Source organism: Pleurodeles waltl, chromosome 8 (genome assembly GCF_031143425.1).
Source record: "Pleurodeles waltl isolate 20211129_DDA chromosome 8, aPleWal1.hap1.20221129, whole genome shotgun sequence".
Taxonomy (NCBI): domain Eukaryota; kingdom Metazoa; phylum Chordata; class Amphibia; order Caudata; family Salamandridae; genus Pleurodeles; species Pleurodeles waltl.
This window is the reverse complement of record NC_090447.1, coordinates 1,416,819,871-1,416,830,461: the sequence shown is the minus strand read 5'-3', so window position 1 is coordinate 1,416,830,461 and position 10,591 is coordinate 1,416,819,871. Positions and strand designations below refer to the sequence as shown.

The 10,591-nt window shown below is 44.5% G+C and overlaps 1 protein-coding gene across 1 annotated transcript; it reads left to right on the top strand.

The window, feature by feature from the left end:
• Positions 1-249: 249 nt before the first annotated feature.
• Positions 250-1,153, top strand: CLDN14 (claudin 14). The gene has a single exon (XM_069203218.1). The coding sequence runs from the start codon at positions 250-252 to the stop codon at positions 958-960; it is 711 nt and encodes a 236-aa protein (XP_069059319.1). The 3' UTR covers positions 961-1,153.
• Positions 1,154-10,591: the final 9,438 nt, after the last annotated feature.

Here is a 10,591-nt window from a genome sequence, read left to right as displayed (position 1 = left end):
ACTAAACTGCAATTAATATGCTAATTACCATTCTTATGGCTCTCAGGGCGCAATTCGCTAGTGCTGGAAATAATACACTAAGATAATATTTAACTTCCTTTTTTTTCTCTTGCCCATTTATTAGAGCAGCAGAAGGAAAAAAAATGTAAAAGCGGAATACATCCTGCAATTGGAGGTTGTGCTGCTTGGCCAGCAAGGGATCCAGTCAGAGAAATCTCAAAAGCTGAACTACGGAAGAGCAGCAACAGCATGGCGAGCATGGCCATTCAACTACTGGGCTTCTGCCTGGGTCTCCTGGGCTTCATCGGAACGTTTGCAGCCACCATCCTCCCGCACTGGTGGAGAACAGCCCATGTGGGCACCAACTTGATAACTGCCGTGGCATACATGAAGGGGCTCTGGATGGAGTGCGTCTGGCACAGCACGGGCATCTACCAATGTCAAGTCCACCGATCGCAGCTCGCGCTGCCGCGCGACCTCCAAGCTGCGCGTGCCATGATGGTTGTATCATGTGCCATCTCCACATTGGCCTGCGTCGTATCTGTTATTGGCATGAAGTGCACACGTTGTGCCCGAGGATCCTCTGGCAAGAATGTCATTGCAGTTTGTGGTGGCACTTTTTTCATCCTGGCTGGGATCTTGTGCCTGGTTCCCGTTTCCTGGTCCACCAACGATGTGGTAAGAGATTTCTACAACCCAATGCTTCCGAATGGGATGAAGTATGAGATCGGTCAAGCCCTGTATGTGGGCTTCATCGCTGCGTGCCTGACGGTCATCGGAGGAGCTCTGCTGTTGTGCACGTCCTGCCAGGGCAAGCAGAACAACATCCCATACCAGGCGCAACCACGCAGCACAAGATCTGCTCCTTCCTGCAGACCACCACCCGCCTACAAGGGCAACCATCTCCCATCGCTGTCCTCCACTTCACGCAGTGGTTACAGATTGAATGACTATGTCTGAGTAGACTGGAACTGAGCTTGCGTTGTGGTGCATAGCCTCATGACAATGGACAGTACAGACCAGTTGAGAAGGTGTTGATGTGAAGTTTACCATTTTCTCTTGTTCAGGGACTTTGAACTTAAAACCAGTTTGACTTTTGGTTAAAACTGCTTGCTTCGATGCATGAATCGTCTTCGAATTCTCCCACGTGGAAATTGTTTCATCGATGTTTCCAGATGCGCAGGCCCGTTGTGGAACCCAGAAATAAAAGCTGAGGACTTTTAGTAGTAAAATTGTAAAAAATATATATTTTGCTCACTTCTCGGACAGTATTAGTCAACTTGAGCTATTGCAGAGACAAAGATGCTACAGGTTTTTTTCTTGAAATATATTTTGTTTATTTCTTTTCTGCATTACGCAACAGTTGCATTGACGTATTCCAAAGCAAGGCCGCACAAGGCTAAAACTGATTACAACTGATCAGCTCTCAGCGGTCATTCTCTGCAGTTGATCTAGTATTACCATCGGTTTTACTTCCTGTCGGCGGCAGTCCTTTGTCAATGTTTTCTACTGTCGCTGAAGCTGCTTACTTTATGTAGATTTTGTTATGCAGGAGGTATGCTGTGGAAATTGTAAAATACTTATCAAATTTCTTAAAAACCCACAGCATTTGAAAATAAATAAATATTTGGGGCTGGACCCCAGGTAAATAAGAATACATCATGTATGCTCACATTCTTAATACTTAAAGCTTGAAAATCAAAGGCCCATATTTATACTTTTTTAGCGCCGCATTTGCGCCGCTTTTTGATGCAAAAGTGGTGCAAATTTACTAGTTTGCACCGCTTTTGCGTCAAAAAGGGTCGCAAATGCGGCGCTAAAAAAGTATAAATATGGGCCTAAATGTCAATGGGAAATGTTGACTTTATTTATATTACAAGCAAAATACCCTTGTAACAGACACTTAGGGCCATATTTATACTTTTTGATGCACAGCTGCGCCTACGCAGTTGTGCGTCAAAAATGTTAACGCCATTCCAAAGCGCCATGCGGGCGCCTTATTTATTGAATGACGTTAGCCGGCGCAGCTGACTGGTGTGCGTAAAAAAAAAATGACCCACACCAGGCAGCGCCGGCGTAGGGGAAAATGGAGCTTGGGCGTCAAAAAATGGGGCAAGTCAGGTCTGAGGCAAAATATTGGCCTCAATCCGATTTGCGCCATTTTTTTTTACTCCCAACCCCCATTGAAATGACTCCTTCTTAGGACAGACAGGAGTCATGCCCCCTTGCCCAATGGCCATGCCCAGGGGACGTATGTCCCCTGGGCATGGTCATTGGGCATAGTGGCATGTAGGGGGGCACAAATCAGGCCCCCCTATGCCACAAAAAAAAAAAATATATATACTTACCTGAACTTACCTTAAGTTCCCTGGGATGGGTCCCTCCATCCTTGGGCGTCCTCCTGGGGTGGGCAAGGGTGGCAGGGGGTGTCCCTGGGGGCATGGGAGGGCACCTCTGGGCTCCTTACGAGCCCACAGGTCCCTTAACGCCTGCCCTGACCAGGCGTTAAAAAATGACGCAAAAGCGTCTGGATGTCATTTTTTAAGGGCCGCCCACTCCTGTGCGTCATTTTTGCACGGGAGTTTAAATAAGGCGCACATGCCTTGGAGTCATTTTTTAGAAGGGAATGCCTACCTTGCATATCATTAACGCAAGGTAGGTGTCCACGCTAAAAAATGACGCAAACTCCAAGATCTTTGGCGCTAGACGGGTCTAACGCCAAAGTATAAATATGGAGTTAGCTTTGAGTCAGATTTGTGTAAAAAAAAAACGACGCAAATCCGGCGCAAACAGAGTATAAATATGCCCCTTAGGCCCATATTTATACTTTTTGATGCAAATCTGCGCTAGCGCCGTTTAGTGTAAAAAAGTATAACGCCAGCTACCGCCATTCCAACGCGCCAGCCGGGCGTCATATTTATGGAATGACGGTAGCCGGCGCTGCGGCCTGGTTAGCGTCACAATAAATGGCGCTAACCGGGCAGCGGAGGCGTAGGGAAGACTGGGGGTTGTGCGTCAAAGAATGGTGCAAGTCAGGTTAGAGTCAAAAATATTGAAACTAACCTGACTAGCGGCATTTTTTTACGCACAACCCCCCATGGAAATGACTCCTGTCTTAGGAAAGACAGGAGTCATGCCCCCCTGCCCAATGGCCATGCCCAGGGGACTTCTGTCCCCTGGGCATGGGCATTGGGCACAGTGGCATGTACGGGGGCCCAAGTTAGGCCCCCCCTATGCCACTTCTACGTAAATAAAAAAATACTTACCTCTACTTACCGTAGATGAGTTCCCCCATCCATGGGTGTCCTCCAGGGGTGGGCGAGGGTGGCAGGGGGTGTCCCTGGGGGCAGGGAAGGGCACCTGTGGACTCCTTCCATGGTCAGAGACCATGGAAATGAGCCAACAGGTCCCTTAACGCCTGCCCTGACCCAGGAGTTAAAAAATTACTCCAAACCGTTTTAGAGTCATTTTTTAAGGCCCTCACCCTCCCGTGCGTCATTTTTGCACAGGAGTATAAAAGGCGCAAATGCCTTTGAGTCATTTTTTGCCCGGAACGCCAACCTTGCATGTCATTAACGCAAGGTAGGTTTCCACAGTAAAAAAATGACTCTAACTCCATAAGTTTGGCGCTAGACCCGTCTAGCGCCAAAGTATAAATATGGAGTTAAGTTTGCGCTGAATTTGCGTGAAAAAAAATTACGCAAATCCAGCGCAAACAGAGTATAAATATGCCCCTTAGGCCCATATTTATACTTTTTTTGCGCCTCATTTGCGTCACTTTTTGACGCAAAAGTGGGGCAAACTTACAAAATACAATTATATTTTGTAAGTCTGCACCGCTTTTGCATCACAAAATGACGCAAATGCGGCGCAAAAAAAAGTATAAATACGGGCCTTAAAGTCTGCCGCAGCAGGTATTTAAACATAACATTTGTAAAGCAGGGGTGCATCCACTAGGGGGTTGATGCCTGTAAATAACTTTCTAACTCTTTACTTCATTTTATTTAAAGTTAAATAGTCAATAGTTAAAAAAAAACATTCAGTTAAATCAATTATATGTTTTATTCTAAATGTTTACTGGAAGTGAAGAAATAGGCAATAAATAAGGGCAAGAGTGAAATCTGTTAGGAAGTTTTTCAGGTGTACTTACTGTATGAACTCCATTCGCTGGCGGCCATTATCTCTACATAAGGCGCCATTTTCTAGGCTCGAGTGACTGAGAGAGTCCCAAGCCCTAATGGAAGACAGAGAGACTGTTTTTGTGTATGGTGGGAAGCCCACCATGCGTCATGATAGCAGAGGTAATTTCCCACCACCCTGTGGTACTGCTGCCACCATTTGTTTGATATCTCCGCCGCCTAGTTGAGTATCGCTGTGGCTTCAGAGGAGCTGCCATTATGGTGGCTGTCCTAAAGGCACTGAAGTTTTGATGAATGGCCTCTTGTTTCTGGCGGCCTCTCATCAAACATTTTTGTTTTCCAAAAACAAACTTCAAAAGTGGGAATTTATTTGGGAAAAAACAAAAAATATATGACCTTGACAATCTTGGAGTTTTCTCTCCGGGGGTGAGGGGTCATTATTCTTTTTTTCAGTTTGGTATTGCTAGGGTTTCCTTCAATAGGGTGAAAGGCGGTCAGTTTGGTGAACAGTGTACTTTGTTGTGTTTGTGATGCAGTGCCCTGTGTGCCAAACTCAAAATCAGGCCCATAATCGACATTTAAGGTCGATCTTTTCTGACATGCACTCACATGTACATCTGAGGCTCAACCACTGGTGATGCTTTATATGAACTGTACTTTTCTCAGCCTTCTTTTGCTGTGTGGGACCCTGGACTCCGATTTAACATTCTGTAACTATTGCATTTTATACTGTAATAATCTATGTCATCCTGATCAACCATAGCGCTAAGGCAGTGCTAGAAATTCCCTGCCAGCTTCCTGTTGTTAAACCATATAGTTCACCTTGGTGTGGAAATGTAATTATTTTTATACCTATACATTTTATATGAATTATGGCAAAAGGTAACACTTGTATTTTTCAGACTAGTTATATGAATAGACGCGTGAAAGGTTTCACTATCTATTTCTGAATGTAAAATATACACCCTTGGACATGAAACGCCCTGACGTCACTAATGGTGTATTCTCATTGGTCTCCTCTCTGTTTTTATGCCTTCTGAATAGTGATAGATTGCAAGCATTGGTGTTAGGAGGGGTAGGTAAACTGCCCCTAACAGTAACTAAGTTTGCTTTAATAATTGGAAAACACACCCTAGAGTCCCTTTCTAAGGAGTTGCGATGTGGTACAGCCGTAGAGCAGTGAGTGAGGTAGGGCTAGCAGCCATGTTCTGTGCAGCGCAGTGAACCGAGGCGCCTCTAGGCACTTCCTGCTATGAAGGCAATACATTATTTAAGCACAGGAATGAATGAGTGGCACTTCTTTTCTACAGCATTTTCCTTTTCCACGTCCAGGGTACGATTAAAAATGCACGCAGGTGTCTTCCCTCATGGTTGAGTGACTGCCCCACCCTCAGGAACTTCCGGTCTACCAATCTAGGCTTCCTACTCAGCAACCCATTTCATATGGAGAATCAGCTGAGCCTCTACCTTTGTTTTCATTTCACTTCCGTTCAAAGGTGTAAACTCATCTTAAGTTGCCTAGACACATGTCTATGAAAATTAGCGTACAAAGAAGATAAATTACCTCTGGGGAAGTGGAGAAATGGTGCTTTCGTATTACATCTTATTACCCTGTGTAACCTCGATGAAAATTCCAGTAAACAGGTTACAGTATGTTTGCACTGGATGAATTAGCAGGAAATGCATTTTTTCGTCATTGGACTGTGGTCTAAGGCCCATATTTATGGGCTCTGTGGCACAGGGCAAGGACTGGATTGTGCCGTATTTATCCATTACGCCACATTCCTATCCTTTCCCCCTGCGGTGGTCCTCTTTTGGCTGCCTAGCACCAACACAGGCACCCCTGCACTATTGTTTTTGCATTGCATGCAGGATTGTTTTTGTGCAGGGACACTTTCCTGCACAAAAATAATCCTAAAAGGATTTTCCCTCTTTCTATGTGTGCTGCAGAACACAGCACACATAGAACGAGGAAAAAAACTAGAAGGAATTAAGATATTTCTCTTTGTTACGCCTCTCGTGGGGAGCAGTAAGATTTTGCCATGCTCCCAGATTTACAAGTCCTCGTAACTCTGGGAATTCATCAAAATCCATGGGAGTTGCATGGGAACACCCACCGCAATACCCATGGAACGTCTATTCAGGGCAGAGCAAACCTTACTCCATATTTTCAAAGCCATTCAAATGCACGCAAAATGGCTTTGCATGGCTTCGGAAATATGACTTAGTAGTTTGCGCCATGCCTGTACCACATTGCATGGTTCAAGCATGTCGCAAACCACTCATAAAAATGCCCTTAATGTTCAAACTGCAAAAGAAAAAAACAGAAGTGTAGAGGCCAATAGATTTGACCTAGGCAAGCTGGTGCTGTGCTTTTTTATGGCAAGCGTAGGTCACGAAAAGAAAAAACAAAAGATGACTGTTCAAATTTAGGCCCATATTTATACTTTTTTAGCACCGCATTTGTGTCATTTTTTGGCGCAAAAGCGGCACAAATTTACAAAATACAATTGAATTTTGTAAGTTTGTGCCGCTTTTTCGTCAAAAAGCGGCGCAAATGCGGCGCTAAAAAAGTATAAATATGGACCTTAGTGGCTTACTACTTTAAAAAAAAAATGTGGATTAAAAAAGTATTGTATATAATTTTAGCAACACAGAAAAGGTGCTCCCAAGAAGGCAGGTGCTCTTAGGACAGGTATAGAAACCATCTCATCTTTAATGCATATTGCACGAAAATATGATTCCTATTGGCACATAGAAAAGTGCTAATTGATTTGAATTACTGTAACATAAAACGATATTAAACACACAAGAATGACTATAAAATATGAAAAAAGGTTAAAGACCTGGAAAAAAAATGGAATGGCAAAGTAAAGTACTGGTTCACCAGGCTGGACACTTAAGTGCACTCCATTTTTCAATGGATGTCATTAAGAGTGACCGGGTAAAATGCTGTCACGCTCAGTCAAAAAAAAACAAAAATCAATTGCTGAAGTGGGCTGGCCCATTGCCCCATTCTGTATGCTGTAGTAGGTGGAAGCAAAGTGTGAACTACAGTTGAACAGACCAATGGACGAAGAGGACTGACCGAAAGCCCCTCTATGAATATGTATGGGTTTTTCTGTATTATTTATTGAGACTGTAGCCAGAGCCGGACTGGCCGTAGCGGGCATCGGGTGTTTCCCCAGGAGGCTGGAAGGGTGGGGCCGGTTTTTAATAAATGGGCCTGTCTGCTGGTGTCAGCAATTAAAAGGGAGGGGCGCTCTGTCAGCTCCATGTGTAGCATTGGCTGAGCAGGCTTCCAGTGATGGTGACTCGTGGGCCCTGTACTGCGACGAATCCTACATTCCAGCCAAGAGAATCTAATTAAACCGCAAACACCCAGTTAACAAGGTTGTTGTGTCATTACTGAGTAAAACCTTGTATTTTATCAAAAGGTATTTGTTTCAATTGAACACGGTAAATACTGGAATTGTTTTTTTAATTTTCTACAGTGTTGGTGTTTTGCACAGTGCTGGTCATTTTGAGTTTAGTAGCAGCCCAAAACGACCTATTCTCCTGTTCCCTTCACGAACCAAGGATTCAGGGACTCTGAGGGAACACGTGCTATAAGATGTTTTCTGCCAGGTAGGTATGGGCTGGTGGTAAATGGCGAAGTTAGGGTTATAGTCAACGAGGCATCAGTCGGGAAGGGGTGGGGGCAAACTGTGAAAAGCTTTGGTGATCTTCGGTACAGTGTGGGAGGGAGCAGGCACGTGGTAGGCATGGCCAGGAGGAACCAGCGAGAAAAACCCAGGATATTGAATAGAGAGTGTTCTGATATCAAAAAGTACTGTTCAAAAACCAAAGCCAAACTCCATCAGGACTACTTCAACCAATTGGTGAATTTAGTGACACAAAACATGCTGGCTGAGTCCTCACTCAGACAACAGAAGCTCCCACACTTTACACAGAACCATAGACTGTTGCCTTTAGGCAGAGCCACTGGAATTATGTGGCAGAGGAGGACCAAATTATTCGGCTGTGTTGTCTGAATTATGCGGCAAGAAAAGGCAAAATGGTAATACTGTCTGAGAAAAGAGTTCATCTTAATTAGTATCAATTTAACACCCAAATACAGCAATTAGCAACTTAAAGATGACCAGCCAACCTTTCTGAAAAGCCTTCCAGTGAGCAGAAACCAGAGTTGCTGTTTTTTGAAAAAGTTTTCATCTGCTTGAGCTACAAACAATAAATGTTTTGTTAAAATCTGCAGATTGTGCTGCAGATGATGGATTATGCGGTAAATGGAGCAAATCAATATTTATGCGAACATCGTTTCAGAATCACATAATTCCAGTGGCCCTGTCTTTAGGCAGCCGAGCTACTCCCAGGATGGACTGAACTGGCAGGCACCGGCATCACTAGACAGAGTCCTTGCTAAAGAGGGATACATTTTATATTACATTTAGAGCTCAGAGCTCTCTCTCAGGTTGCACGGATCTTATATGCCTTTGTTTTGGGGAGCAAAGCACGGTGCCAGGGCGCATGGAACAGCGCTTCAGTAGAACTAAAATCACACAGAACAGAACAGTAGAACAATCTCCTTACTGACTATGGAGTCCTTACACTACAGGCATTTTCTTCAGACAGAAGTTTTATTTCTCTGCAACACTGAATTTACAGACTTTGGCAATGCACTGAATGTACAGAATTATCAAGTTTTGTAGGTCTATACATGGTTACCATATCCAGGCATGGCCTTTTCTTAGCTTTCTGTGGTTTGTAGTACTTTATATCCAATTATTAAATCAGCACTATGGATACCGTCCTGAACTGGATGAGCAACTCACCAAGGACCAGGGAAACTTGAGACCTCTGAAAGTGCAGGTTTTGGCCTTAGATATCAAAGATATCCTGAGGTGATTTCAAACCTAAATAACTGGGCTGCAGACACTAGAGCATCCGCCCAGGCATCCTTCATTCAGCAGCCAGACCTTAGACAGAGGAGCTACTATTACACAGCAAATGAAACCAACATAGATCCACTGGGTGAGTTGCCAGGGTAACACTACGAGTGAGCAAGGAACCTTGAGGTGCTGAACAGATGCCTAGACCTCAGATGCTCTCTATGTCAGCCTCCCGTTACCTGACAAGTATCACATCAGGCATCTTCCCTGTTCGTTTTTTGACTCCTTTCATTACTCTTGTCTTACAGCAACATCTCTGAGCCTTATCATTTATTCAAACTTCCACTCAACAAGTCTCTCTCGTTTTTATCATGTCTCCCTTTCTCATTTTCCGTCTTTTCATCAGTCTCTCCTTTATTTTCTCTATTCACCAGTGCTTAATTTGTGCTTGTTGTTTCCGGTGCTGAGCACCGGCACTTATTTTTGAGGGCCGGCGGTTATTCTTCTGCCTCAAGCATTTGCTGCGAGCAAAAGACACATATGGGAAAGACGGGGGAAGAGAGAAACGAAAAAGCGCCACAAAGGTAGAAAGCGGAAAGCTGCAAGAGTAAACTGAAGGAGCGGGAAGTGGCTGTGAATGGATTGAAGAGGCCGAGATGGCTTCAGGATTGCGCTGCCTCATTATTCCGTGCTCGCACATTTAATTGCAGCAGTCGCGTGTTTAAGAGGAGGGCTTTGGGCACCGTTACGTTGTTATTTACAAATTAAGCACTGTTATTCACAGCCTTACTCTCCCCACTCTCCCTTGTCATTGTGCTTCAAAGTTGTTCTTTGCAGTCCAATCCACATACTTCCCCAAATACACTCCTTTGTAAACGCAAGCGGCCACTTTCTTCCATCAAAGCTTTGTGGGACTTAAAGCCTTCCAATTTCACCCGCAGAAGACTGTAGGTCACAAGTGTTTGTTCTTAAACGTAAAATAATGTTTGATCAACATCACTGATGTAATGTTATCACAAATGCACCACCTAGAGACTCATCTAGAATTAACGTTTGCTGTGCCCTGTTTTTTGTATGACTGAACTCTCTAAATCACAAACTTTTCGCTCTGAATTTCTCCGAGTTAGTGCATGAGCGGGTGCATGAGCTGCAGAGAGTACAGCTCAGAAGCTGTGAGCAATTGTTGCCATTTTCTGTTTCCGAGCTGTGCTCTCTGAGGCACACACACGAACTCGGAGAGATTCTCTGGTAAATGCATGAGCTTCACACAGTGCAGTGGCATAAAAGCTCAGGCACAGCTCCGCCCTGTGCAGCCACCAGCGCGTGAGCAAAACTTTGAGCCCGGGCACTTAATCTTTCACAAACTAAGCACTGACACCACACCCATTCCGATGGACCTCCACGAGCCAACCCATACTATCTTCAAGGCCAGGTGCACCAGTTACAAAGCGGTTATGACCAGCAATGCTACCTATCTGCTTGACAAGCTCATGATATTAGTGCTTAATTTGTGCTTGTTGTTTCCGGTGCTGAGCACTAGCACTTATTTTTGAGGGTCGGGGC